The sequence below is a fragment of the Eubalaena glacialis genome, chromosome 7, assembly GCF_028564815.1.
Source record: "Eubalaena glacialis isolate mEubGla1 chromosome 7, mEubGla1.1.hap2.+ XY, whole genome shotgun sequence".
Lineage (NCBI taxonomy): Eukaryota > Metazoa > Chordata > Mammalia > Artiodactyla > Balaenidae > Eubalaena > Eubalaena glacialis.
In genome coordinates this window covers 73,244,269-73,272,149 of record NC_083722.1, presented here as the reverse complement: position 1 = coordinate 73,272,149, position 27,881 = coordinate 73,244,269, and the positions used below count along the sequence as shown (strand labels likewise).

Sequence of the window (27,881 nt, the reverse complement as noted above, 5' to 3'; positions counted from 1 at the left end):
ATAGGCGTGTGTGTTTGGGGGGCAGGGGTCAGGTTACTTGGCTTAGTGATGGCGCAAACCCAGGCCCAACCCCAAAGCCTGCGCTCTTCCCGCACAGCCAGAGGTGGGGGCCGGAAGGAGAGGTCGGCTGTTTGGGAGTCCTGGGAGTAGGGCCGGTGGGCAGACCTGGTGCGGTGGGGAGAAACAAGGCGCCTAGGAGTTTAAGTTGGAGGAGGACGACCACAGGAGCCAGGTATTGGACAGGTAAGAGGGAGCCCGCGGCGCCGCACAGCGGGGGTGGTGGTTAGCGAACAGGCGGGGCAGGTGAGGGGCGTGGGTCCCACCCGGCGCTGGCAGGCAGGTAGACAGGCAGAGGCCGGGGCGCAGTACCACCACACCTGGGGTGCAGAGCGCGACCCCCGGTCCGGCACCTCCCATCCCGGAGGGCTCCCAATTCCGGTTCCAGCGCGGCGCGCAGGTGAGGCCCGGCGGGACTGGGCGGGGTGGGGCAGCCGGTCCTTGGGGCTCCCGCTCCTCACCCTCCTCCCGCCGCCGTCCGCGTTGCCCTGGCTACCGCCGTGGTGCAGCCCGCCGCCGCCGCCCCCCCACCCCCGACCCCTCGAAGGAGGGGTGTAGTCCCCCGCCCTCGGCAAGTGCAGAGCCGGGCGGGCTGGAATGCGGGGTCCCGGGCGGCTCGGGGCCGCGCGCCTGGCTCTCCCGGCTGCTTCCGGCCTGGCCTGGGCGGCGGGCGGGGGGAGGGCGGCCCGGCGGGCGAGGGGGGGAAGGAGCGGAGCCGGGCCCGGCCGACGCGGCTTTGTCTCCTTTGTTCCCAGCGGTGGCAGCGCCGCGGCGGGAGGGGCGGGCAGCGGCCGCAGTTTTCCGCCCCTCGGTCTCCCGGTAACAGCTGCGGCTCCGCCAGACCCACCTCCGGGGGTGGGGCGCGGGGGCGGGAGGCCGCCGCCGCGCGCGCAGATCTCGAGCCCGGAGCGGCCGGCGCCCGCCTCGGCGTGCTAGTCCTGCGGGGCCCGGCCGGGTGGTGAGTGCGGGGCCCGGGGCCGGGGCGGTGGGACCGGGGCGAGGCGGCGCATCCCCGGGATGGAAGGGCCTGGAGCTTCGTTGCCGCCGGGCCCGGGCAGCCCGTGTGAGTGGTGGGCGGCTTCGGTCCTGAGAGTTGGGACCATACTTCTCCGCGCGAAGGGAAACTCTGGCGGCTCCGCCTGTAACGCGATTGGGAGACAGAGGAGGTGGAGCTGCTCTTCCGCGCCCCCTCCTCGCCGCCGCCGCCGCCGCCGCCGCCGCCGCCGCCGCCTCAGCCCGGGACCGGCCGGCCTCTTCCCCGCCCTCCCAGGACCACTGGTGGGGTCCTTGCCCTGGTCGGGGAGGAGGGAGGAGGGTCGGGGAAGAGTCGATGGGGAGGTCGAGGCTTCCCCTACGTAGTAACAGCCCTTCCAGGCTGCGCTCGGCGCGACTGACAAAAGGCAGCCTGTGATCCCCCTGCCACGCACCCCCAGAGGGGAAGCCCCAGCCCCCCCACCCCCCGTATACGGACGGTGGGTGATTGATGAGCACTCCTTGAGTCCTCACCGGTAAATGGTGGACCCTCACCCCCACGCCACCTCAACACAAACAACAGGGTAAGCACTGTGCCCTCCTGCGCTGTCAATTAGTAACTTCTCTTGGGTGGACCCTGGGAGCAGAGCGAGGGCAGAAAGGAAAGGCCGGTTTCCCACTAATCCCCGCGACTCGGTAAATGAGGGCTGGGATATGAACCCTCTCCCAGTTTGAAGGGCAGAGTTTATAAGGCTTCTTGGTTGGTGAGGACAGCCCCAGGAGGGCGGGGAGAGGTGCTTGCTCTTTGCAGACAGAAGTTAGGCAACCTTGGGCCCTGCTGAAGCGGTCCAGAGAAAGGTGGGCCCAGAAGAGCTAGGCTTTGGCTGTGACTCTGGCTGGGGCTTGAGATCTGGAGAGTGGGCAAGAGATCCTAGCTGTGTAAGTTGGGGACCTGAGGCCCAGCTCCAAACCACCCTTTTCAGTCTGCTCTGGCCTGGTCATTAATAAAAGTGGGACTGACACTGTGTCGTCCTTCAAGAAGCCAAGTGGCTTGGAGGGGGTTGTGGGCTCCATATCTCCCCTGCTGGCTGGGTTTTCTTGGCTGTGAAATGAGGGTTCTTTCAATATGTAAGGAGCACCTGCTCTGTGCTAACGTCTGTCCTGGTTACTGGGGCCTCTGAATCAAAAGTCACATTCCCTGCCTTTAAGGAGCTTCAAGAGTGGGAGCGTGGAACAAGGAGAAGAGTGGCCTTGGTTGGTGCCACTAATGCCAGGCACACACCATCTCACGTTTAATGGTCAGAGCAGTCCCGCCTCCCACTCTCCAGATGGGAAACCTAAAGCTTAGAGAGCCCAAGGCAGAGCTGCAATATACACCAGGGTGGTGGCTGGGGATGTCCACCGACCACGTGCAGTGGGCTCCTCAGGAGCCTGGGGGGGACAGGGAAGGCTTCCCTGGGAAGCCTTAGCGAACAGGCGGGGCAGGTGAGGGGTGTGGGTTGGGCACGATGGTTGGGCACCAGATGGTTGGGCACCAGAGTTAATGGGATAGAGAGGGAGTGGGCATGGAGGAGTGTGAAACAGCCTGCAGTTCAGGCTGGCAGGAACGAAGAGCATGTGCGGGGGAGCACTGGCATGGATCGCACAGGAGAGCATGTAGACTGGAGGGCTTGACCTTTATACTCCGGGCCCTGGGGTGCTCCAAAGACTCTGGAAGGAGGGATGTACTCCGATTCTGCTTGGAGTTCCCCTGAGGTGGGAGGGGGTAAGCTGGAGGGGCCGGGAGCTGCTCTATGGCCGGTGGCAGAGGTTAAGTGAAATATGTGCCCTTCTTTTTTTTTTTTTAACACTTTTATTATTTATTTATTTATTTATTTATTTATTGGCTGTGTTGGGTCTTCGTTTCTGTGCGAGGGCTTTCTCTAGTTGTGGCAAGCGGGGGCCACTCTTCATCGCGGTGCGCGGGGCTCTCACTATCGCGGCCTCTCTTGTTGTGGAGCACAGGCTCCAGTCGCGCAGGCTCGGTAGTTGTGGCTCACGGGTCTAGTTGCTCCGCGGCATGTGGCATCTTCCCAGACCAGGGCTCGAACCCGTGTCCCCTTCATTGGCAGGCAGATTCTCAACCACTGCGCCACCAGGGAAGCCCTGCCCTTCTTCTTTTTGTCCTCCTCCTACCCATGGTACGTGGGGAAGGGTGAGGGTTGCTCTGCCCTGTGGCAGTGATTGAAGAAGACTGACACTTTTCCCAGTGTGGGTCAGCCTCCAGTATCCTATGTGGCCTTGCCAGGAGCTGTTCTGATCCTGCCCATCCGCTTCCTGTGGGCCACTCGACCCAGCTGTGGTTTTACATTTAGGGATTGTCTTGGTTGCTGCCCCTTGAGGGCTGGAGAACTTTGGCTTGAAGTAGGCGCTGAGCAAATGTTTGTAAGCGAATGATGGGTCAGACCCTCTGCCAAGGCGCATCCCTAGGCGGGAGGTGGTAGGAGGGACTGAGCAGTGGCTGAGCATGGGAGATGGCCTCTGCCCATCCTCAGGCAGACCCTGTCTTCCCAGAGGAAGAAACTTTCTCCTCCCATCCCTTGGAAACAAGGTGGGGGGCTCCTGGGAAGCCTGGCCTTGCCACAGTCCTGGGCTTCTCGCCGGGTTCACGACTCTCCCTGCCGCCCCCCTCCTCCTACCCCCTCAGTGTCAAACAGAGGCTGCCTTGTTCCTGCTCCCATAGAGCTGCCCTGTTCTCTGCACACTAAAAATGGAAACCCCCAAGCTATTTTGGGAGCACTGCCCAGCCGGGCCGTGGCCACAGTACTCTGCTTCCACCGGGCTGCTGGACCCTCCTCCAAGCCTTACGCCCAGCCCTGCTCACTCTGGGCCAGCCTCAGGAGCACCCTGCCGGGAGACTTGGCTGGAAGGAGCCAACCTGGACCCTGGGAAGCTCTGGGAACAGAGTGAACAGGCAGACTGGCAGCTGGGTGGTGGGAGGGGCTGGGCCATGCCGCCTGGGCACAGGCAAGTAGGGGAAGTGTCTCAGCTTGGGATGCATGGCCTGTCCCCTGTGCTTTACCAATCTTGGTGCTCCTGGCTGGAGACCATCCAGGTCTGGGAAAGGTGGTGTCATGGTTTCCTGGTCTCACTTGGCTTCAGGTGGAGCCTGCAAGGAGGGGTCTGTGAGGAGAGCAGGCACTCAAGGTCTGCGAGGGTCCTGGGGATGTGGGGCACATCTAGTATGGTGACTTCCTTTAGGACAACCCCCCCTGCCCCCCACCCTCCAGCCCTGCTCTGCTCTCACCTGCAGGAGAGGAGATAGCAAGAGATGGCCTGGCTTCTGCAGCCCTCTAGGACTTAGGGCTCAAACCAGGGAAGTGTGCGTGAGTCTGTGTGTGTGGGGTCTGAAAGTGGGTGGTGGTGTGTATGTCTTGGGTGGGTGGGTGCGTGTGATGTGCCTGTGTGGAGTGCATGTTTCTTTGTGTCAAGAGTTTGTCTCTGTGGACGTGTCTTTGTGCAGGTGTCTAAGTGCAGGTGGGTAGCGTGTCTGTGTGGGATGTTTGCCTGTGTTTCTGGGTATGTGTCTCTGTGCGGTATGCACAGGCTGTATGTGCATGCATCTGTGTGTGTGCTCGCACCCATGTGTTTGTGTGTGGGTGTGTGACAGGCCTGCATGGGTGGGTGGTATGTATGCTTCTTGGTGTGTGCGAGCATGTGTCTGCTTATGTGCTGGTGGTGGTTTTGGGCTAGGCTAGCCCCGGGCCTGTGTGGAGGGTATGTACCGGGGTACCCTGATGGGGCAGAGTTTGGGCAGAGGGTGAGGATGGGAGAGTGCCGAGAACGGGCTGCAGGGGGGACAGGACTAAAGTGGGGGCCTGACTGGGCCCTGCCAGCCGCGCAGCTCCTTCCCAGCTGCCCTTTCCCAGGCCCTGAGGGTGCTTGGTTCTGCTGCCCTCCCCCTCCCTGTGGGCTCTGAGGAGGCGTCCCTGTGGAATGTGTTTGGTGGCCGAGGGCCAGGCTGGGCCCAGCTCCACCAGCAGACTGGGCAGCCGGGAGAGGTACCTTTGTGCTGCCTCCATGGTGGGGAGCCCACATGCCTGCATCCGAGCCCCCAGCTTCATGCTCTGCTTTCTCCCTGGCTAGGTGACTCTCACACGGGGCATGCTGTTGTCTCCTGATCCAGCTGGCCTTGCCAGGTGAGCCTGACCTCACACCTAGGTGTCTGGGAGCAGTGTGACTCCCACCTCTGCCGAGGGCTCTCCAAGGTGGGGTCTAGCTAGCCTTTTAGGCCCTATACCTGGCAGCCTTTTTTAAAAAAAAATTATTTATTTTATTTATTTATTTTGGCTGTGTTTGGTCTTTGTTGCTGCACGCAGGCTTTCTCTAGTTGCAATGAGCGGGGGCTACTCTTCGTTGCGGTGTGCGGGCTTCTCATTGCGGTGGCTTCTCTTGTTGCGGAGCACGGGCTCTAGGCACACAGGCTTCAGTAGTTTGGCACGTGGGCTCAGTAGTTGTGGCTCACGGGCTCTAGAGCGCAGGCTCAGTAGTTGCGGTGCACGGGCTTAGTTGCTCCGCGGCATGTGGGATCTTCCCGTACCAGGGCTTGAACCCGCGTCCCCTGCATTGGCAGGCGGATTCTTAACCACTGAGCCACCAGGGAAGCCCTCCCTGGCAGCCTTAACACCCCTCATCTCTCTGGCCCGTTGGTTCTGTGGTTATTACCCTTCTGGATTCCTACCCTGAAAGGCCCTTCATCCAATTCTTACCCTACTCTAACATGCAGGTGGCCCATGAGGCCTTGCCCTCCCTTTTTCTGCCCAGGAAACTGACATCCATGCAGAGGGTGCCTTTCTCTCTTTGGGGTTCTGGGTCCCTTCTTCCCAACCCATGCTCTCCTGCCCCTTCCAGGCCCTAGTCCCTGGGAATGGGATGTTTCCCATGTCTCTGCCCCTTTAGCCTCTTACCCTTGGACCCTGTTATGACATAGGGCAGGGCAGGGCAGGGTGAGGGGTGTGGGGTGCAGGTCTCGTGAGAGAGTAGTGCTTACAGAGAATGGGCAGTGTTGAAGTGTCTCCTGACCCCTTGCTAGTGTGTGGTCCTGGGGTCATCCTAACCACAGTGCCGTCTAAGCCTGGTCCTCCCTGCTCCCCCCTCCCTGAGTTAGGAGGGGTGTCTTGGCAGTGTTACAGTCCTACTCCTCACCAGTGGTCCCACGGTGCTCAGGTGGCCACATGAGCCCCGCTCAACCTCTCTTCCTACCAGGTGATCATGCCTGCCCTCGGCCCAGCTCTTCTCCAGGCACTCTGGGCCGGGTGGGTCCTCACCCTCCAGCCCCCACCACCGACTGCTTTCACTCCCAATGGTACACATCTGCAGCACCTGGCGCGGGATCCCACCTCAGGCACCCTCTACCTAGGGGCCACCAACTTCCTGTTCCAGCTGAGCCCTCAACTGCAGCTGGAGGCCACTGTGTCCACTGGCCCTGTGCTAGACAGCAGGGACTGTCTGCCACCTGTGACGCCTGATGAGTGCCCTCAGGCCCAGCCCACCAACAACCCGAACCAGCTGCTCCTGGTGAGCCCCGGGGCCCTGGTGGTGTGTGGCAGTGTGCACCAGGGGGTCTGTGAGCAGCGGCGCCTGGGGCAGCTCGGGCAGCTGTTGCTGCGGCCAGAGCGACCTGGGGACACCCAGTATGTGGCCGCCAACGACCCTGCCGTCACCACGGTGGGACTGGTGGCCCAGGGCTTGGCTGGGGAGCCCCTCCTCTTTGTGGGGCGGGGCTACACCAGCAGGGGCGTGGGGGGTGGCATCCCTCCCATCACTACCCGCGCCTTAAGGCCGCTGGACCCCCAGGCCGCCTTCTCTTACGAGGAGACGGCCAAGCTAGCTGTGGGCCGCCTCTCCGAGTACAGCCACCACTTTGTGAGCGCCTTTGCACGCGGGGCCAGTGCCTACTTCCTCTTTCTCCGGCGGGACCTGCAGGCTCAGTCTCGAGCTTTCCGTGCCTATGTGTCCCGTGTGTGCCTCCGGGACCAGCACTACTACTCCTACGTGGAGTTGCCTCTGGCCTGTCAGGGGGGCCGCTACGGGCTGATCCAGGCTGCGGCTGTGGCCATGTCCGCGGAGGTGGCCCGGGGGGAGGTGCTGTTTGCAGCCTTCTCCTCGGCCGCTCCCCCCACTGTGGGCCGGCCCCCGTCGGCAGCTGCCGGGGCATCTGGAGCCTCTGCCCTCTGTGCCTTCCCCCTGGATGAGGTGGATCGCCTTGCTAATCGCACACGCGATGCCTGCTACACTCGGGAGGGCCGCGCTGAGGATGGGGCCGAGGTGGCCTACATTGAGTATGATGTCAATTCCGACTGTGCTCAGCTGCCCGTGGTGAGTCCTGGCACCGCCCAGCCCTTCCCTGTCTCTGAGGCCACTGGCCAGGCATTTACTGATCAGGTCAATGGATGTTAAGTGATTCCTTTGTGTCTGGGCGATGGAGGGGTACCTTACGTTAAGAGTGGCATTCAGGGGGACAGAGAGCCAGCTGTGCAGGGGTGGGTTTGGACCAGGTGCTGAAGGGATGGCATTTGTGTAGGTGGACTGAGAGGGCATTTGAGGTTCTAGGGAATGGGGCAGGGACCCAGAATGTAGGGGGGATGGAATCTATTGTTTTAGGTTCTTGAGCGAGAGAGGCAGGTGAGGTTGAGACTTGTTTGGCTCTAGTCTCAGGATGGATGAAAAGGGTAGAAGCCACATATAGGGGGACTGAGTCAGTGAGAGGTGGGAGGGGACCCAGGTTAGTAGACCTGGAGAGGAGGATGCAAGCTGGAGAGGCTTTGGAAAAGTGGTCCAGGAGAAGGCTGAGGGCATGAACTGGAGGAAGCAGCTCCCAGGCCAGGGATGGGAGAAAGTGGGGCCCCAGACATGTGGGGATCAAAAGAGGGGGACAGAGCCGCTGCAGACTGTGGAGGTAAGCCACTGAGGCAAGGCTAAGGATGCAGCTGTGGGAGAGCCAAGAGCTGGCAGAGACGCTGGGAGAAGGGGTGGTGTTGTCCAGGGAGGAGGGGCCAGGGGACATTATCCAGGGAGGGCCTTATTTGGGCTTCTTGCTGCCTGCAGGACACCCTGGATGCTTACCCTTGTGGCTCAGACCACACGCCCAGCCCCATGGCCAGCCGTGTCCCTCTGGAAGCCACGCCAGTTCTGGAGTGGCCAGGGGTTCAGCTAACAGCCGTGGCGATCACTGTGGAAGATGGACACACCATTGCTTTCCTGGGTGACAGTCAAGGGCAGCTGCATAAGGTGAGTCCACAGGAGGTACTGGGCCCTGCCCCAGGATCTGGAGGCGACAGGCTGCTGGGGACCCAGGCTGGGCAGAGCTACTCCTGAGACCCCTGGGGCTGCAATGTGAGATATGTGATGTGCCCCTGGCCCTGGCTGGGAGAGATGACCTGTGCTCCTCTTTCTGGGGCCGGGTGGTGTGACCTGTACTCTCTAGGAGGAAATTCTACCTGTAAATTATTTTATTGGGGCGAGAGGGGAGGGCCTTGGGCCTCAGACCTTGTGGTCTCTGATCTCAGGTCTACTTGGGCCCAGGGAGTGATGGCCACCCGTACTCCACACGGATCATGCAGCAGGGGTCTGCGGTGAGCAGAGACCTCATCTTTGATGGGGCCTTCGAGCACCTGTATGTCATGACCCAGAGCACGGTGAGTGCCACGCGCCAGCCAGGGAGGGCATGACTGCTGGGAGGGGCCTCGGGGGAGCTGGGGGCCCGTATGTGGGGAGCCACTGGTGCTTGGATTGTTGACCTCAAGTCCTCTTCGCTGCTGTAGCTTCTCAAGGTTCCTGTGGCCTCCTGTGCTCAGCACCTGGACTGTGCATCTTGCCTGGCTCACAGGGACCCATACTGTGGGTGGTGTGTGCTCCTCGGCAGGTCAGCGCTCCCCCGACCCTGGCCCCTTCCCCAGCCCCACCCCAACCCCAACCCCAACCCCAACCCCAACCCCAACCCCAACCCCAACCCCAGCCTCATGCCCTCAATTCTCCTGCCCTGTCCAGGGTTCCTGGTCCTTGGCCCTTGGCCCTTGACCCCTGGATGCCCCAACACCCTACCCTCACCCCTATCCTCCACCCTGACTTGCCAGGCATGTCGTGGCCCACTTGAGGATCCTGCCCAGGTCCCTAGGATTGTAGGTGTCCCTGCCCCATGAACTGCCAGTGGCCCCGTGAGGGTCACAGGTGGACACTGGTCATTCTTGCCCAGGTGCAGTCGCCGTTCCGAGTGCTCTCGGGGCCGGGGCTTAGAGCGGTGGCTGTGGAGCTTCCAGCCTGAGGTGGGCTGTCTGCGAGTGGCAGCCTTGAGTCCTGCTAACATCAGCCGTGAGGAGAGGAGGGAGGTGAAGACCAGAGCAGGCGGAACCCTGGCCGGGGGGAGCTCTGGTGATGGGTCGAAACCTTGTATTTTAAATACCATATGGCCTTGCCCAAGTCGCTTCTCTTGGGGCTCTGCTTTCTCCATCTGTTACTAACCCAGGCTGGAGGGTATTTGTGATCACTGGGGGCTGGTGGCCGCTGGTGCCTGCCCACACTGGGAGCCTGTAAATGGAGCCCTGATCTGTTGCCCAGTGGCTCCAACAGCGTGTCCTGGCCTCTCTTCGCAGGTTTTCTTGTCGGTACCTGATCTGCCACCCCTGTGGCCAGGGGAGTCTTATTCCTGCCACTTCGGGGAATACCAGAGCCCTGCCCTGCTGACCAGTTCTGGTGTGATGTGCCCCTCCCCAGACCCTAGTGAGGCTCCAGAGCTGCCGAGAGAAGCCGGTGGGTGAGAGAAGGAGCCAGCCCGGGGCCTGGGAGCCCCACTCTCCTCCCATCTTGCTCCAAGGGGTGTGATCAGGATGAGGTGTGAATCCAGGCAAAGGGTCCTGAAGCGATGCCTTTCTCTGAGGCCCCCCTCTGGTCCCCCGTCCCTAAAGTCCCTGTTTTCTACCCTGTGGACTGTGTTCCCGACCCTGAGTACCCCTTCCTGGTCGGAGTGCTAAACCCACCCTGTGTGGTCTTGGACGTCAGCTCGGGGTCTGAGTGCCCCTCCCTGCTCCTCAGCCCAGCCCGCTCCTCCCTCTGCAGACCACGTCTCCGTGAGCCTGGAGCTCAGGTTTGGCGCCGTCGTGATTGCCGAGGCTTCCCTCTCCTTCTATGACTGCATGGCCGTCACCTTGCTCCGCCCGTCTGCACAGTGAGTTCCTCACCCCGACCCCCAGCCCCTGGGCTGCCCCGTGGCGATCCCCACCCCATGGCTGTGCTCTGTGCAGGTGCCAGGCCTGCGTGAGAAGCCTCTGGGGGTGTAACTGGTGCGTCTGGCAGCACCTGTGCACACACAAGGCCTCGTGTGATGCTGGGCCCATGGTGGTCAGCCGACAGGTGAGCCCAACTCCTGGCCGGGCCCCAGGGGGGTTCGGGCTCCCCATTGTGAGGGTTTCTCTCATGGCCCGGGGTCTGTGTGTCTGCCTGCCCCGGGTGCTCTGTCGTGAGCACCTGAGCTGCTGTGTGTGACGGACTCACTGGAGGACGGCTGTCAACGTCCCACCTGTTTCGGGAGAGGACGTTTGTAGCTGAGAGGAGGGGAGGTCTGGCCTCGTGCCCCACCTTGGCACAGATGCCATAGACGGCCCTAGAGCGCGCCCTCCCCTTCCCCTCTGGAGAATTAACGGGCTGTTTTTGTTTCTCTTTTCCTTGGTCTCCTTTTCTCTTAACACACCCTTTGCCTGCCTGCCTCCTGCTCCCGCACCTGCCTGCTGAGCGGCCCTTCCTGTCTTTCTCTGCCTCCCCCTTCAGAGCCCGCCCCTCTCCCCAGCCCCTCCTGCAAGAGACGCACCCACCTCCTTCCCACCCACAGCCCCCAGGGCCACGGTCACCCCGGCTCCTTACGCCCTTCCCGTGGACACTCCTTCCACAGCCACAGCCTTGGATGTCCCCTCCGGGGCCAGGCCTTCCCTGCTCAGCCCCCGGGAGCCGTGGGCAGGTCCCGGCCCCACACCTGCCTCAGCTTCCACGGGCTCACCTCTCCATGAGGCCCCTCCTCCTCCCAGCCCCCGCCAGAGGCCTGGAACCGCTGTCCCTGCCCCCACGGCCTTCGGACCCATAGCCACCGCCGAGGACCTCTTGGCCTCACACCCATTGCCCTCAGACGCAGCAGCACTGCCCCCCGCCCTTGCAGAGCCTGGCCCCGAGGCTCTCCCCTCTGCGGTACCCCTGGACCAGCCCCCCGGCACGGCTCCCGCCACCACTTTCCCAGGGGCCGCTGGCTCCACGAAGCCCGCTCTGGACTGGCTCATGAGAGAAGGCGGCGAGCTGCCCGAGGCGGACGAGTGGACGGGGGGTGACACACCCGCCTTCTCCACTTCCACCCTCCTCTCAGGTGATGGAGACTCTGCTGAGCACGAGGGCCCTCCCGCCCCCCTCATCCTCCTGTCCAGCCTTGACTACCAGTACGACACCCCTGGGCTCTGGGAGCTGGTGAGACCCGGCCCAGGAAGGAGGCCTCAGGGGAGGGGATCGGGACAGATACAGCCTCTTGGCCACCTCGCGATTCTGCAGGGGAAGGATGGAGGGGAGGGGGGCGTCCGCTGCCTCACGCTGGCCTGGCCCCGGGGTTCTGCCTGGGAAAGGGCTGAGGCGGCAGGTGGGCTCCATAGACTGCCTGGCGCTTGGTGCCTGCAGGAGGAGACGACCTTGGGGCCAGGCTCCTGCCCTTGTGTGGAGAGCGTGCAGGGCTCCAGCCTGATGCCGGTCCACGTGCAGCGAGAAGTGCGACTGCTGGGCAGGAACCTGCACCTCTTCCAGGTGAGTGTGTCCTCTTTGCAGCTGTTGCTGTGGTCTCCTTGGCTGTTGGCAAACTATGCGCGAGTCCCGGGGAGCAGGGAAGGGCATGGCCTCAGGTCTCAATCCCAACCCGGGGACTGTGCTGGGGCCCTGTGGGGCTCACCAGGCCTGGCTCCTGAAGCTGCCCCCGTAGCCGTGTCCTCTGTCCCCAGGACAGCCCAGGAGACCATGAGTGTGTGATGGAGCTGGAGGGCCACGAGGTGGTGGTTGAGGCCCGGGTCGAATGCGAGCTGCCTCCAGATACCCGGTGCCACGTCACCTGCCAGCAGCACCAGGTACAGATCCCGAGTCCTGGGTGGGCAAGGGCGTGCTGGCCACAGGCTGGCTACCAAGCTTAGCTGGCTGCACCACGCTCATCCCAGCCCATTCTCTGACTGAGTGACCCCGAGGGAGTCCTAGTACCCCGGCTCTGACCTCTGACCTTGTGCCCCATGGGGTCCTGTATCCCAGCTCTGACCTCTGGCTTTGTGTTCCCATGAGTCATTTTGGTCCTTTCTCTGACCACACTCTCCCCAGGCCTGACGCCTCCCCTAACCCCGGGCTCTGACCCCACTCCCATTTCTCCAGCTCAGCTATGAGGCTCTGCAGCCAGAGCTCCGCGTGGGGCTGTTTCTGCGTCGGGCTGGCCATCTGCGTGTGGACAGTGTGGATGGGCTGCACGGTGAGTGACCCGGGGCTGCTGGGACTGGCTGGTGGCAACAGGGCTCTTCCAGGCCTGCCTCTCACATTCGTCTCTCCACCCCCAGTGGTGCTTTATGACTGTTCCGTGGGACACGAGGACTGCAGCCGCTGCCAAACTGCCATGCCCCAGTACGGCTGTGTGTGGTGCAAGGGGGAGCATCCACGCTGCGTGGCCCGGGAGGCCTGTGGCGAGGCTGAGGCTGTGGTCACCCAGTGCCCGGCACCCCTCATCCACTCGGTGTGTTGAAATGCTGGAGCATCCCTTCAAGGGGTTCGGGGTGCTGTGGGTTCAGGGGGCCGAAAGGTGGGAGGCTGCGGCTGTCTCTCCAGGCTGCCAAAGGTCAACAGGTGAGTGGAGGTGAGCCGTCCTTGTCCTGGAACAGGTGGAGCCACTGACTGGGCCTGTAGACGGAGGCACCCGTGTCACCATCAGGGGCTCCAACCTGGGCCAACATGTGCAGGACGTGCAGGACACGGTCGGGGTGGCTGGAGTGCCCTGTGCTGTGGATGCTCAGGAGTACGAGGTGTCCAGCAGGTGAGTGGGCTGGACTAACAGGAGCAGGGTGCACCCCGCGGGCTTCACGGCTGGCTTTCCTGCTTAGGGCCATCTACCCACTACTCGTCTGCCCTCCCCTCTCCCCCTTTCCTTGGTTCTGATCACAGTGTCTCAGGGCTGGGGTTACTATCAAGGCCTTGGCTTTGTGCACAGACCTGCAGGTTTCTGGCCTGGGTCTACTCACTGCTCAGAGCTGACAGGCAGCTCTGCTTCCTGGCACTGCCTAGGTGTGCTCACCCGGCTTTCCAAGTGACCACGGGCATAGTTGCGGTAGCAAGCTCCTTGGATCCCAGACAGCTGTGCTCTGGGGCTGACCTTCCCACCTGCTGACCCTTCTTCCCCAAGCACTGCCCTGGGCAGGCTCCTCACGGGGATAGACTTGTGACACACCTGCTGAGTGTCAGGCCCCTCTGTCTAGTCCCTGGGACCCCTCCCACCTGGGGGGCTTGTGGCTTACAAGGCTGGCAGTTGCAGGGTCCCAAATGTGCACGCACACAACACAGCGAAAGAGACATCCACAAGCAGCAGGTCTCCAACCCGCCGAATGTCAGGGTTACCTGGAGAGTTGGTCCAAAACCCCCCAGAGCAGATCCTTAGACCACCTCCCTCCACTTCCTGCAGAGGTCTGGATCTGTAGGCCCGTGTTGGGGCCCCCCAGTCTTATTTTCTTTCTTTTAAAAAATGTTATTTATTTATTTATTTTTGGCTGTGTTGGGTCTTCGTTGCTGTGCGCGGGCTTTCTCTAGTTGCGGCGAGCGGGGGCTACTCTTCATTTTGGTGCGTGTGCTTCTCATTGAGGTGGCTTCTCTTGTTGCGGAGCTCGGGCTCTAGGCGCGTGGGCTTCAGTAGTTGTGGCATGCGGGCTCTAGAGTGCAGGCTCAGCACAGGCTTAGTTGCTCTGTGGCATGTGGGATCTTCCCGGACCAGGGCTTGAACCCATGTTCCCTGCATTGGCAGGCGGATTCTTAACCACTGTGCCACCAGGCAAGTACCCCACAGTCTTATTTTCAACAAGACTCTGCTAGAGCATGTTGTTTCCCCCCTGAATGTATTATGACTGAGAACTTTAGGTGACTGTTAATGATTCTAGAACCATGAGACTAAAGTACTTTCTGAACTGATTTATAAAGTGATTAAAATACATTCCAGCTGAAGCCTCTCCCGGGTAGTTCACACTTCGCTTGTTCTGTTTTCTGGGGGTGTTTGCAGTGACCGTGACAATGTCACAGAGTCGAACCACTGCAGGCTTCACATTCTGGAGGTTAATTTGTCCCAAGCTTCTGTTTCCTGGCTAAGAACCAGCATTTCTTAGATTGCTCACTTTCCCTTCACGTCCATCCCCAGACCTGACTAGAGGCTTTCGGGAACATTTTTTCATGAGGAAATCAAGTTTCCACCACCTTGTAACTGGTGCTGTGCCCACGGTGATGGTGGCCGGTTAGGCCCACTCATTAGCTCAGCAACCCACCCCTGCCACCAGCCTTACCAGGGCTTGTGCCCCTCAGAGAGAGAAATTCTCCTTGTCAGGGGGCTCTGGGGTTGGACTTGAATGATTGAACCACAGATATTAATTCTCAGAGGCCAAAGCCTCCTGGTGAGTTGTTAAGGAATTCCTTCCAAAGCAAGAGGATCTCTGTCAATCTCGGGAGCCAGGGAGAACACGTGATGTAGTGGGGCAGGGAGGGGGCGGCCGGGTCAGTTTGAGGGGCCCTCAGTGTGGCCCAGCACCCCAGCTTGCCCTGTGCCCACAGCCTTGTGTGTATCACTGGGGCCAGCGGGGAGGAGGTGGCAGGCGCTGTGACGGTGGAGGTGCCAGGAAGAGGACACGGCGTCTCAGAGCATGACTTTGCCTACCAGGTGCCTGACTGTTGAGTCCCCACCAGCTACCCATGGGCCACCCCCTTAGGTGGCTCCTCCCAGCCCATTGGTTCGCCTCCCTGGGGTTCCCCACCCCAGGGCCTCCTTGTCTGCTCCCCCTGCCTCCCTGTTCCTGGCCTGATGCCTGTCTGTTTCTCCCTGTCCCCTTCCCACAGGACCCAAAGGTGCATTCCGTCTTCCCGGCCCGAGGCCCCAGAGCCGGGGGCACCAGCCTCACCCTGCACGGCTCCAAGCTTCTGACCGGGCGGCTGGAGGACATCCGAGTGGTAGTTGGAGACCAGCCTTGTCACCTGTGAGGGCCGCTTCCTCATTCTGCAAATATCCTTGAGCTCCGGGGAGAAGATGGAGGGGTGGGATACTAGGGAGAGCAGAAAGCGGGGAGAGGGCCAAGTCTGCTCCATCAGAAAGTGGCCAGCCCCTCTCGAAGCTGGGGCTTTCGTGGGAGTGCAGCCTCCAGGGTCACTTGTGGAGACTGCAATCAGCACTGAAGGGAAGTGAGCTGCGGCCCGAGTGGGTCCCGTGTCCTGGAATCACCCCTTCCCCCTTCCTATGCCCCTCCAGCCCAGTCGGGCCTGCCTGCCACTTCTCCCTCCCTTCTCAGGCTGCTGGAGCAGCAGGCGGAGCAGCTGCGGTGTGAGACCAGCCCACACCCCACGCCTGCCACGCTCCCCGTGGCTGTGTGGTTTGGGGCTGCTGAGCGGAGGCTTCATCACAGCCAGTTTGAGTACACATCAGACCCCAACGTCACCTCTGCTGGCCCCGCCAAGAGCTTCCTCAGGTGCTGGGCCGAGGGCATGGCTGCAGGGCATGCGGTCGGGAGGTCTTTGCAGCTTCAGTACATGGGGGTTTGTAGGGCTCTATGTGGGGGGCTTCGACTCCCATGCTGCTGGTGGGGAGAGGGGCCGTGGGGCTTTGGGTTGGAGCTGACCTAACATCAGGGACTGGGCTGTGCTTTAAAGCCTTGTTCACATAAGCCATAAGTGGCTTATGGGCTGTGTTTTCAGTGGAGGACGTGAGATATGGGTCCGTGGCCAGAATTTGGACGTGGTACAGACACCAAGAATCCGAGTGACTGTGGCCATGAGAGCGCCAGGGCCAGGCCAGGGGCTTGGGCGGAGGCACCGCGTGATCCCAGAGACGGCGTGCTCCCCTGGAGCCTCCTGTGGCGGCCTTCACGTAGGACCCCCGTGGGCATCCCCTGCCTGCACTGGGCTAGCCATCGCCCACCTTGCCCCTCATCCCCCCCACCCCCTAGACAGCCGTGGGTGGCGGGTACCAGTGGAGGCTATGTCCCCATCTTTGCTGGACCCCCCCCCTTGTGCACCCTCAGCGGACCCTCCCTGTCCTCCCTCCCTCTGCCCTAGTTTGAGGAGCCTTGCCACGTGAACTCCTCCCAGCTCATCACGTGCCGCACGCCGGCCCTCCCAGGCCTGCCTGAGGACCCCTGGGTCCGTGTGGAATTCATCCTTGACAACCTGGTCTTTGACTTTGCAACACTGAACCCCACACCCTTCTCCTATGAGGCCGACCCCACTTTGCAGCCCCTCAACCCCGAGGACCCCACCACACCATTCCGGCACAAGCCTGGGAGTGTGCTCTCTGTGGAGGTACTGCTCCTAGAGGGACTGGCAGCGTCCCAAGACCCTTCACTTTGCTGGATGGTACTGCTCTGTGTGGCAGAGGGGGCATGACAGCAAAGCAAGGGCCAGCGGATGGACATGGCGAGTGCCGAGGGGGCTGGCGGCGGGGTGCCTAGCCTGACACACCTGGCCGGGGCTTAGATCCTGTGGTCTGGGTCCTGACACACTCCATGGCAGGTGTCTGAATAACGATATGTAAATAGTTTGGCACACGCAGTGGCGGCGAGGTACACAATAGGCGCCTGGGCTGATGCCCATTTGGCAGCCTGTCTCATGTGGACACATACTTGGCGTGTGTTCTGACACACGCAGTAGCAGGGGCTCTGCTTTGTTAGGTCACTGGGTAGGATTTGGGGACAGCTTTATATTCTCCAGATTTTTAGCTCTGGAGAAGTTAGACTCAAGGAAGGAGGATAGGGAGGGGCAGAAAAGGGTCAGGGGGCAGCTTGGGAAACATCCATGGGGCTGTCACCCCGTGTGCAGGACAAGAGGTGCTGAGGCACCATCAGCCCTGCTCCTGGGGGTGGGTCTCAGGACCATCCGTCCGTTTGGGGAGATAGGATCTGAGTGACCATCAGCTCCTCCCCTTAAGGAAGAGTTCTGAATGATTGATCAGTGACCCCATGTTCCAGGGGGAGAATCTGGACCTTGCAATGTCCAAGGAGGAGGTGGTGGCCATGATAGGGGACGGCCCCTGCATGGTGAAGACGCTGACCCGGCACCACCTGTACTGTGAGCCCCCCGTGGAGCAGCCCCTACCCTGGCATCATGCCCTCCGGGAGGTGCCTGACGCTTTGCCTGAGTTCACGGTCAGTGGGCAGGCCCTGGGCCGGGGCAGGCATCGGGCGTGCGCTGACCTCTTGCTCACAGGTGGCTCCCTGTGCAGGTGCAGATGGGGAACCTACGCTTCTCCCTGGGCCACGTGCAGTACGATGGCGAGAGCCCTGTGGCTTTTCCCATGGCAGCCCAGGTGGGCTTGGGGGTGGGCACCTCTCTTCTGGCTCTGGGTGTCATCATCATTGTCCTCATGTACAGGTGGGTGCAGCCAGGTGTGGCTGGGTTGGGCAGGTAGCAGGGTGTGGCTGGATTGGGACGGGGCAGACTAGACCAGGGATAGGCAAACACTTCCTATAAAGGGCAGGAGAGTAACTATTTCAGGCTTTGTGCGCCAGGCGGTCTTGGTGGCAGTGACTCAGCTCTGCTATTATAGCCCTGCGGCAGCCACGGACAACATATAAACACATGAGCATGGCTGTGTTCCAACAAATCTTTATTTACAAAAACAGGCCAGGGGCCAGATTTGGCCGTGTTATATATAGTTTGCTGATCCCTGGGCTAGGCTGGGCTAGACAAGTCGTGGGTGGGTGTGACTTGCGTGGGATGGGACAGGCTGAATTATTCTGACTAGGCCCTGGCTTGGCTGGGCATGGCGGGGTTAGACTGTGCTGGCCTGGGCAGGCCTGGGCCCGGTGGGACCCAGCAAGGGCTCGGGCCTCCTCTGGCCATCCCTGCCCTGACCTTGGTGCTGAGCAGGAGGAAGAGCAAGCAGGCTCTGAGGGACTATAAGAAGGTGCAGATCCAGCTGGAGAATCTGGAGAGCAGCGTGCGGGACCGCTGCAAGAAGGAGTTCACAGGTGAGGCTGTGAAGACCCCACGCTCCAGGGCTCTGCCCAAGCCTGCTCCCATCACCTTGGGATCTGTGCCCAAACCTGGCTTCTTCTGCTCAACAGACCTTATGACCGAGATGACCGATCTTACCAGTGACCTTCTGGGCAGCGGCATCCCCTTCCTCGACTACAAGGTGTATGCCGAGAGGGTCTTCTTCCCTGGGCACCAGGAGTCGCCCTTGCACCGGGACCTGGGCGTGCCTGAGAGCAGGCGACCCACTGTGGAACAAGGGCTGGGGCAGCTCTCCAACCTGCTTAACAGCAAGCTCTTCCTCATCAAGGTGCCGGCCCCGCCCCCTATCTGGGCCCTCCAGGGGTGGGGAGGGGGCCCCCCCTACCCTCCAGCCCCATCCCTTCTCAGTCCCTCCGTTTCTGAATCTGCCCTCCCCGCCCACCCATCCCCTCTCCCTGGCGCCAGTTCATCCACACCCTGGAGAGCCAGCGCACCTTCTCAGCTCGGGACCGCGCCTATGTGGCATCTCTGCTCACCGTGGCACTGCATGGGAAGCTTGAGTACTTCACTGACATCCTGCGCACCCTGCTCAGTGACCTGGTGGCCCAGTATGTGGCCAAGAACCCCAAACTGATGCTGCGCAGGTCTGTATGCCCATCAGACACCACGGGGGCCAGGCAGCCATGGACAGCTGGAGCCAAGACCTGAGTCAGGCCCTCTGGGGCCTTGGGTCTGAAGAATAGAAAGCCCTGGGTCCCCACCTGCTGACTCTGCCCCCTCCTTCCTGTCATCCCAGGACAGAGACCGTGGTGGAGAAGCTGCTCACCAACTGGATGTCCATCTGCCTGTACACTTTCGTGAGGGTGAGTGAGGCAGAGGTGGGTGGGGCTCCCCTCCAGGGAGAGTCAGGACTCCGAACCACGCAGCTTCTTGCCCCAGCACAGCTTGGGCACCCCTGCCCAGCATGTCCTCAGTCACCTTAAGCCTTCTGCGGCCTGCATCCTGTCCCCTTCCCCAGCACCTCCGTCCCATGCTTGTCCCCTGCCCCGGGCGTCCTAACTGCCCGCCGCTCCCCCAGGACTCGGTAGGGGAGCCTCTGTACATGCTTTTCCGTGGAATTAAGCATCAAGTGGACAAGGGGCCGGTAGACAGCGTGACTGGCAAAGCCAAATACACCCTGAATGACAACCGCCTGCTCCGAGAGGACGTGGAGTACCGTCCCCTGGTGAGGGGGGGCAGAGAGAGGGAGAGAGGGGGAGAGAGAGAGAACCTGCTGGTGAGTCAGTCTCCCATGAAGGTGAGGAGGGTGACCACGTATGATTGTGTGGGTGTCTGCATCTGGTTTGAGCCAGCCTAACCTCCGGCTGGCTGCAGGATAGAGGCTTGAGGGCCAGACCTTGAAGATAGGGCCTCAGAGGTTCCCCAGGTTTGGGGTGGGGTCAGGGTGGCCACAGCCAGAGTCTAGGGAGCAGCCCACCCTGCCCGGGGCTCGTCCGGGTCCTTGCTGTGTCAGGGCCTGACTGTCTGCCTGATCATGGTCTCAGCATCTTGCCAGGGGCATGGTTGTGCCCACCAAGCTGGGAGTCACCCTGGCAGACCTGCCCATTGTTTCCCTCTGGGGAACTTTCCCCTTCGTGGCCACGTGGAGTTCCTTTGGGAAAATCCCATTCAGGCTCCGCCAGGCCTGCTCCTCTGGCTAGTGGAGACCCCACTTCTTATGCGGGCTTCCTCAGGGGCCTCAGCCTAACTGTCTGCGCCAGGAGCCTGAGGATCAGAGTTCAGAGGGACTTGTGCTCTCCCATTTTTTCTGCCATTCACCCAGCAGACACTAGTGCACTGTGCCAGGTGCTGGGGCCACAGAGTGGAGGGAGCTGCTGTCCCTGGGGAGGCAGGCGGGTGAAGAGACAAGGAGGAGTGATTGTTTGGTGCTTGGAGGTCAGAGGCAGTGGCTTCCTTATGGGTTGTCCCTGGCCCTGGCCTTGCATCTTGGTCATCCCACATGTGGCATGAGCCCTGAATGCTCCCATGTATCGTGCATAGACCTTGAATGCACTACTGGCCGTGGGGCCTGGAGCGGGAGAAGCCCAGGGCGTGCCCGTGAAGGTCCTGGACTGTGACACCATCTCCCAGGCCAAGGAAAAGATGTTGGACCAGCTTTATAAAGGAGTGCCTCTTGCCCAGCGGCCAGACCCCCGCACCCTGGACGTCGGTGAGGGCAGAGGGGAAGGGTGGTCTGGGGACCCCCAGGGCTAGGCTGGCCCTAGACCAGCTCTGCGGGGTGGTCAGCTTATCACCCAGGGGAAGTGGGCTCTGGAACACCTCTACAGGGACGACCTGTCACCTGGTGAGGGGCCCCTGTTTCTGGACTTCAGAGAAGTTGGGTGAGGTTGCCCCTGATGGAGGGGCCAGTGTCCCTGTAGAAAAGGGGACAGGTTCCACTGCAGGGAGGGTATTCTGAAAGCCCTGGACCAAGCCCACCTTGTCCTTGCAGAATGGCGGTCTGGGGTGGCCGGGCATCTCATTCTTTCCGACGAGGACGTGACTTCTGAGGTCCAGGGTCTGTGGAGGCGTCTGAACACCCTGCAGCATTACAAGGTGGGAGGGGTGGGAGTTGGGGGAGGGCTGTGGTGGGGTGGGCTGGTGGAGGGGTCACCAACTGTGGTCAACAGGTCCCAGACGGAGCAACTGTGGCCCTCGTCCCCTGCCTCACCAAGCATGTCCTCCGGGAAAGCCAGGATTACGTCCCTGGAGAGAGTGAGTACTTACCCTCCCCCCTGCCCCGCCCCTGCCATCGCAGTCCTCTACCCTTGCTTTGCCCAGTCTCCAGTAACGGGGGAAGGTTCTCTGGACCTCAGGGTGGGCTTGTGTCTACTTCCCTTCCACCCAGAGAAGCCCTTAACCAGGTGCCCCCACTCCTAGGTTTTGGCAGGACCCCGGGGGTCTAGGGCAGGGGGCACCTGATGAGGGGTAACAAGCTGTAAGGTCTTGGTACAGGGACCCCAATGCTGGAGGATGTGGACGAGGGGGGCATCCGGCCCTGGCACCTGGTGAAGCCAAGCGAGGAGCCGGAGCCGCCCAGGCCTCGGAGGGGCAGCCTCCGGGGCGGGGAGCGGGAGCGAGCCAAGGCCATCCCTGAGATCTACCTGACCCGCCTGCTGTCCATGAAGGTGGGGCTGGGGGCAGGGACGAGACAGGTAGTGGGATTTGGGGGTGTGTGGGGCTCGCACAGGCCTGGTGTCACAAGGCGTCTGAGGCTGGGCTGGGCTGGGCTGGGCTGAGGTCCCCTTGCTGACTGCATCTCTTGTGCTTCCCCTCCTCCGCAGGGCACCCTGCAGAAGTTTGTGGATGACCTGTTCCAGGTGATTCTCAGCACCAGCCGTCCCGTGCCGCTCGCTGTGAAGTACTTCTTTGACCTGCTGGACGAGCAGGCCCAGCAGCATGGCATCTCGGACCAGGACACTGTCCATATATGGAAGACCAACAGGTGGGGGTGGGGCGGGCGGGCTTAGCATGTGTGGGGTCTTCTCTCCTGTCTCCCCAGCACACTCACTGGCCACACCTGCCCCGCCCGCAGCTTGCCGCTGAGGTTCTGGATCAATATAATAAAAAACCCACAGTTTGTGTTCGACGTGCAGACATCTGACAACATGGATGCGGTGTTCCTGGTCATTGCACAGACCTTCATGGATGCCTGCACCCTGGCTGACCACAAGCTGGGCCGGGTGAGCTGGTTGGGGTGGACCGGGAGGGCATGGGTGGGGTGGGGCAGTGTGGCCAGGGATGGAGAGTGCTGTGCGTGCACAGACTCCAGGCCTTCTTGAGGATGTCAAGGACGAGGATATGGGAGGCCTTTGACCCCAGGCCCGGGGCCAGGCTTTGTCCCTGGGCTCCCTAGGAGGTGGCCGTGCCTCAGCCTTCAGGGATGAGCAAGGGCAAGGGGGCACGTGTGCTGATTCACAGGGTTAAGTGGAGCAAAGAGTGCTGGCGGTGCGGCAGGAGGCCAGGGCCACTTGGCTAGGGCTCACCCCGAGGGCGATGGGGGTGGTCAGACCTGAGAGTTAGGTGGAGCCTCCTGGCAATCGTGCAGTGGATGGACTGGAGCCTGGAGTCCAGAGAGGAAGCTGTGTTGTCCCTGGGACGAGCGGTGGCCAGGTTCAAGCTGGGACTAGAGGGTACAGGGCAGGCAGAAGCTGTGGGTCGGATATGGGGGTGAGGAAGAGGGAGGGGTTCCTTACGCGCCCTGGGCCTCTGGCGGTGGTGAGCTGAGACTTGGAGGAGGTGAGCCCATGGATTCTACAATTGCAGAGCAGCTCCAGGCCGCCTCGGAGATTTGATTCCCGAGGGCAGTGGAAGTGTCTACCAGCCCGTGCAGTACAGGGAGGAGAGTCCAGGGGAGGGCCAGGCGAGGAGGGATGTGCTGACAGGGGAGCTGGGAAGCATGGAGGAGAGGTGGTCAGGGTTGCCTGGTGGCACAGAGAGGGGGAGGTATGTTGTCACAGTGGTCAGGACCCAGAGAGTCCCGTGACAGATAACGGGGTCACCACCATGACTGCTCAGGCACCCAGCAGGCAGGGCTGTCGTGGCCCTGCATGAGAACGGACTCTGCTTAGCCTCGACCCCTGGGCCTGGGACCTCTTGAGAGATCTAGCTCTAGATCTCCATGGGGAAACAAGATGGAAAGTTCCACTCTAGTGCTGTCTTTTGGAAGCCATTTTTGCTCTGCCTGCTCTCATTACTCTGCCTGCGATGAGCTGAGAACAACAGAGCCACACCAGGACGCAGGGGTCACCTCCAGGGTGTGTGCTGTATGGTAGCTGCGTTCTTCTGCCTGATCTTCACAGTGCTTCCCCTTCCCAGCAGCACTGCACATGCTTCCTAGGTAGCTCAGGAATAGTGCACACCAGGATGCCAAGGGCCACCCATGGAGAGTTGCTGAGAAGCAGGCATCCTGCCTCAGGCCCAGCGCTCATGCCCTTGCTCACAGGGGGCAGTGCAGTCTTGCCTCACCCTCCCAGCAGCTGTAGGATGAGGCAGCAGGTCCAGAGAATGGAAGTGTGCTGCCCACAGCCACTGGGACAGAGCTGGGATTGGAGCCCAGTTCGGTGGTAGAGGATGTGTCTGGCTGTGTTAGAGTGTGGGCCCTGGTCTGAGAGACCTGCTTCAAATCCCAGCTCAGCCACACAGGAGTGAGGTGGTCTGGGGCAATTTAATTAAATATCGGGGTTAGTTTCCTGATTTTTAAAATGATTACATGGGGAATGAACAGCACTTGGAGAAGCAGTATTAGGGCTCCACACGGTACTGCACCCTTCCCACCCTGCATGCCAGTTCCCTGCCAGGTCCGGGTGGAGGCATGTGGAGCTGAGAGATGACCTTGGAGTGAGATGGGGGGAAGCTCAAGGTGATGACAGCAGAGATGGGACATTGGGGGAGGGGTGACAGAAGGAATGAGGTGGGGTGACCAACCATCCGGGTTGTCTGGGACTGAGGAGGTTTCCTGCGATTCGGGACTTAGTTTTGAAACTGAAACAGTGCTGGGAAAATTGGGACAGCTGGTCACCCTAACAGGAGCTCTCATCCTTCTTTTCCTTTCACTGTTCACCTGCTGGCACCCAGGACTCTCCCATCAACAAACTTCTGTATGCTCGGGATATTCCCCGGTACAAACGGATGGTGGAAAGGTACGAGGGAAAGGGACTGCATCTGGGGGATAATGGGTGGACAGATTGGTGGGTGTTTACAGCTGAGGCCCAGGGGTGGGCCTGGTGGGGTGAGGAGGGGTTTGTTTCCCCAGCGGCTGCCGGACCCATGATCTCTGGCAGGTACTACGCAGACATCAGACAGACCATCCCTGCCAGTGATCAAGAGATGAACTCCATCCTGGCCGAGCTGTCCCGGGTATGGCCCTCCTGCTTCTTGGGTTGGGCACAGGCCTTCTGCCACAAGGGTCCTGCCCCCTTCACACTGCTCCTTTGCAGGGAAGCCCTGGGGGCCTCAGCACAGTGTTCCCGCTGCCTCTGTAAAAGACCAGGGCTCCCAGTGTCTCATCAGAGAGCAGCAGGGGCCTTGTCCTGGCAGCTGCCACCAAACCTGACTCAGCCAGGTGTTTAGATGTCTGCAGCCCCTCGGGGTCTGCGGACCATAGTTCCAAGGCAGCGAGGTGGCGGGGATTCAGCCCCAGGACTGCCTGGGTCAGCCTGTCCACGTCTTCCTACTGCTCTGCTTTCCTTGGCACTATAGACATGCCCCCACCTACTCCTAAAACAGCCTCCAATCAGTTCAGTCCAGGGAATTTATAAACAATGTAAATCTGAAACCATGATGATGATGACCACAACCACAATAACAATAGCAGCTACAGTTTTGGGGTGTTGCCGTGTGTGGGGTGCTTTGATTACTTCTCATTTGATTCCCATAAAAGCTCTACAAGTTAGGTGATATCAACTCCATTGTCCTGAAGAGGAGGTTGAGGCTCAGAGATGTCCCCATGGAGGGGCCTGGGTGTGACCTCAGGAAAGACTTGAATGAGGTCAGAGCAGAACTATGCTGGGTCACAGCCTGTGAGCAGCACCTATTCTGCTTGGCTCTGCGATTGCCTGGGACGCCAGAGGGTCCCAGCTGGAGCCTGGACGGGGAGAGAGGCCGAGCCCCAGTGGAGACCCCAGGCCATGGTGAAACTACAGATCCAGGGTCTCTCCACCAAGGAGGCCCTTTGGTCCTATCCTGTCCCCAGCTTAGCACGTCTAGCCTGGCATCCCCTGTCTGTGGAGGGGCTCTGCTTCCCAGTGCAGGGCCCTGTTCCTTCCTCTACCTCCCAGCCCCCTCTTCCCCACTCCCTTTGCCTGGGGTCCTGGGCCTCCTCTGGTGGCTAGCAGCACCCCCTATCTCTGTAACCTCTTGTCTCTCCTCCCTAGAACTACTCTGGAGACCTGGGGGTGCGAGTGGCCCTGCACGAACTCTACAAGTATATCAACAAATACTATGACCAGGTGGGCAGAACCTGGGCATGGTCAGGATGATGTGAGAGGGTGACTGGCTCTGTGACCAGTCACAGAGTGACTGGTGTGGGGCCTTCGGGTCTCCCCCAGGCACAGGGTGGTGGTGGGGGGCTGGGCCCTGGGTTCTGGAAGTGTTTGTTCTTCAGGTGTGCTTCCTGGTAGTGGCCCGGCTTTTACCTGCTGCCACCCTCCCCATCCGGGCTCCTCAGCCGGGCTCCTGGGCATGGTGGTGGTGATGGATGGCTGGGGATCTACCAGGGCCTGGAGATGGTGTGCAGGATGTGCTGGGAGGGACACACAGCGGCCACCTGTGCCCCGACCTTGCGCTCGCTCAGAGCCGCACCTGAGACCACATGTGGCAGTGTGCTGTGCAGGCCATCTCTGGGGGTGTGGGCCTGGCTGGGCTGCATGCGCTGCCAGAGAGGAGGGTCTGGGCACAGGGGCAGATGAGGGCACAACAGAGCCGGTAAGGGGGCTTTCTGGGGGATTCCTGGGCTGGGCCTCAGGATCAGAGCGTCCACCGGTCAACCCACTGAGTGCCTGCTGGAATCATCTACCCAGATGTTTGCGTGGCCCCAGGGATGTGGCCGTTGCTGTTGAGAGATGAGGGCCCTGCCTCGCGGCTCAGGCCTGGAGTGGGGGCAGGCATTTGACCCAGGAGTGATGCGCAAGCGTGAAGTCCAGGTGCCTTGCTCCGAGCAGTGTGGGTGCCGGTGTGGGAGAGGCGGGGCCGCGTGACACAGCTGTCCCCTTGTGGAGGCGTGGCCAGCGAGCCCCTCCTGTTCCCACCCTTCCCTCTGTGGCAGCCCCCCTTGTGGTTTTGTAGTTGTCCGTGTTTGGTCAATACCTGTCTCCCCTCCAGTGAGCCCCACGAGGGCAGGGATCGTACCTGTCATCACTGCCGGGTCCCTGCTCCTTGTCCAGCACCCGGCACGTAGGAATTTAGGAACTGCTTGTTGCCTGGTGGGCGGGGGAGACAGGATGGGTGGAGCAGGGCTTCCAGGGGGTTTGTGGCGGAGAAGACGAGCATGGTGGGTGAAGTTGGCCTCCACTCAAAACGATTTTACCGGGGAGGTGATATGCATTACCGTGAGTGCTAGGTCCTCACTAATCCTTAAAACCCCACAGTGACTCTGCTGTCATCATCCCCTCCCTGCGGGGGCCCTGAGGAAGTGAGTGCGGCGGCTCACAGGGTTTCTCGGGCCCCTACCCACACCTGCTGCGGTAGCTGTGGAGGCCTATTGAAGTCTGTGGCAAAGGCAGACGGCAGGCTGGCTGTCTCCCCCTGCTGAGTTGGTCTCTGTGTTTCAGATCATCACTGCCCTGGAGGAAGATGGCACGGCCCAGAAGATGCAGCTGGGCTATCGGCTCCAGCAGATCGCAGCGGCTGTAGAAAACAAGGTCACAGATCTGTAGGGACTTGGAGAGCCCTGGCCTGCTGTGCCTCAGCCCCGCCTGGGCAGCCCTGGAACCACGAGGGAGAGACCACCTTCTTAGATGCCTGTAGTGCCTGCCCAGCGGAGTTAGTGGAAGGTGGCTCCAAGTCTCCTGGTGGCTCTGGCCTGGGCCCTCCTGGACTCATCTCGCAGGCCTGGAGCCTTGAGGCTGATGGAGTGGTGACCCTGAGGCCAGTGACCCTGCGGGCTACTTTCTGTGTGATGTTAGTCTGAGGGAAACTGGGGACTAAGGGCTTCCAGAGAGTGGCTGGAAGGGCCTCCAGCCCCTGGGGAGACTGTACTGCTCCTGAACACTGGCTTTTATCCCAGGGGATTCAGAGGGGAAGGAGGAGAGCCCCCACTTCCTGTCCCGCCCTCCTCCTCCACCATCCCTGACCTCGTTAGCTGCCTCTGGCCATGTTGCTGCTGCCACGTTCCTAGGTCGGAGAGATGAATGCCTTTCCTAGGCCGCTGCAAACTGACCTCTCAGCAGGGCTGGCTGCTTCAGGGCCACCCTGTCACTGAGGCAGCCAGGAGTGAGGGGTGTCTGTTGCAGGGGGGCCTCGGGGAGAATGGTGGCCCTACTGACCCGGCTCTTCATTAAAGGATAACACACTGTCTGGCGTCTGAGATGTGGGCTTGGCACAGCCCTCCCTTAGCTGGAGGGTGGCAGCTGTGCCTGGCAGGCACCATGGGGAGGTGGGATCTGCAGCCTCCGGGAGGTCTGATGGCACCCACAGAATGCTCCACATCACAGGGCTGGCTGGGTTCTCCTTGACTCCTGGGCAGGGCTCGCTGGAGTCAAAGCTGCTGTGAAGGAAGTGAGAACCCCATCCAGGACGGGGCTGGGGGGCCTGAAACCCAAGGTGCAGGGGTCTGTGGTTTCTTCAAGCAGGTCTGCCTTATCAGCAATTTGAGTGTTCAAATTTCTCCTTTCCTGTTGCATTTGTTTTGAAAGGAACTGGGAAAGGATGGCATCACTGTAGTGAACTCCAGGCGGAGTGGATCTTGGGGCCCTTTTCGTCGGTAGCTTCTAGACTCCCTGAACCCCTGTAGCCTGGGCTGTTCTGAGGGGCTTCTGGTTACTGGGTTGTCTTCTAAGTCAAGGTATTTTGGGTGCAGATAACCCGACTGTCTGCCTGCGTGAAGGCCACCTTGTTTGGGTTTCCTGATTTGTAGCTGGAGGTGAGCTTCG

The 27,881-nt window shown here is 61.1% G+C and overlaps 1 protein-coding gene and 1 long non-coding RNA gene across 10 annotated transcripts; one reads left to right on the top strand and one right to left on the bottom strand.

The window, feature by feature from the left end:
- Positions 1-27,304, top strand: PLXNB1 (plexin B1). Of its 9 annotated transcripts, XM_061196699.1 has the most exons (39): positions 7-243; positions 5,155-5,207; positions 6,274-6,585; positions 6,994-7,386; positions 8,116-8,298; positions 8,577-8,705; positions 8,832-8,932; positions 9,263-9,395; positions 9,660-9,816; positions 10,123-10,231; positions 10,308-10,416; positions 10,831-11,511; positions 11,716-11,838; positions 12,030-12,152; positions 12,445-12,538; positions 12,624-12,796; positions 12,942-13,093; positions 14,866-14,971; positions 15,148-15,284; positions 15,594-15,770; positions 15,997-16,168; positions 16,357-16,599; positions 17,265-17,441; positions 17,519-17,667; positions 18,166-18,266; positions 18,363-18,580; positions 18,718-18,896; positions 19,049-19,115; positions 19,331-19,528; positions 20,293-20,461; positions 20,744-20,847; positions 20,922-21,006; positions 21,235-21,419; positions 21,576-21,736; positions 21,827-21,974; positions 23,869-23,933; positions 24,075-24,150; positions 25,167-25,241; positions 26,562-27,304. In XM_061196699.1, the coding sequence occupies exons 3-39, from the start codon at positions 6,280-6,282 to the stop codon at positions 26,664-26,666; spliced, it is 6,063 nt and encodes a 2,020-aa protein (XP_061052682.1). In that variant the 5' UTR covers positions 7-243; positions 5,155-5,207; positions 6,274-6,279; the 3' UTR covers positions 26,667-27,304. The 9 variants fall into 9 exon arrangements, with proteins under 9 accessions (XP_061052681.1, XP_061052678.1, XP_061052675.1 ...); XM_061196698.1 differs by lacking the exon at positions 26,562-27,304 and adding an exon at positions 25,812-26,197 and having other exon boundaries at positions 1-243; positions 6,274-7,386; XM_061196695.1 differs by having other exon boundaries at positions 5-243; positions 6,274-7,386; positions 21,247-21,419.
- LOC133095402 (uncharacterized) lies at positions 17,894-26,762 on the bottom strand. Its single transcript, XR_009701602.1, has 3 exons — positions 26,140-26,762; positions 18,391-22,417; positions 17,894-18,246 (listed from the first exon to the last, which is right to left on the bottom strand). It is a non-coding gene; the product is annotated as an uncharacterized LOC133095402 (long non-coding RNA).
- Positions 27,305-27,881: the final 577 nt, after the last annotated feature.

Coding starts and splice junctions, on each gene's coding strand:
- PLXNB1 (XM_061196692.1), top strand. CDS start 6,280: ATGCCTGCCCTCGGCCCAGCTCTTCTCCAGGCACTCTGGGCCGGGTGG. Junction 8,299..8,576: donor GTCAAGGGCAGCTGCATAAG/GTGAGTCCACAG, acceptor CTCTGATCTCAG/GTCTACTTGGGCCCAGGGAG. Junction 19,529..20,292: donor GAGAGAGAGAGAACCTGCTG/GTGAGTCAGTCT, acceptor TATCGTGCATAG/ACCTTGAATGCACTACTGGC.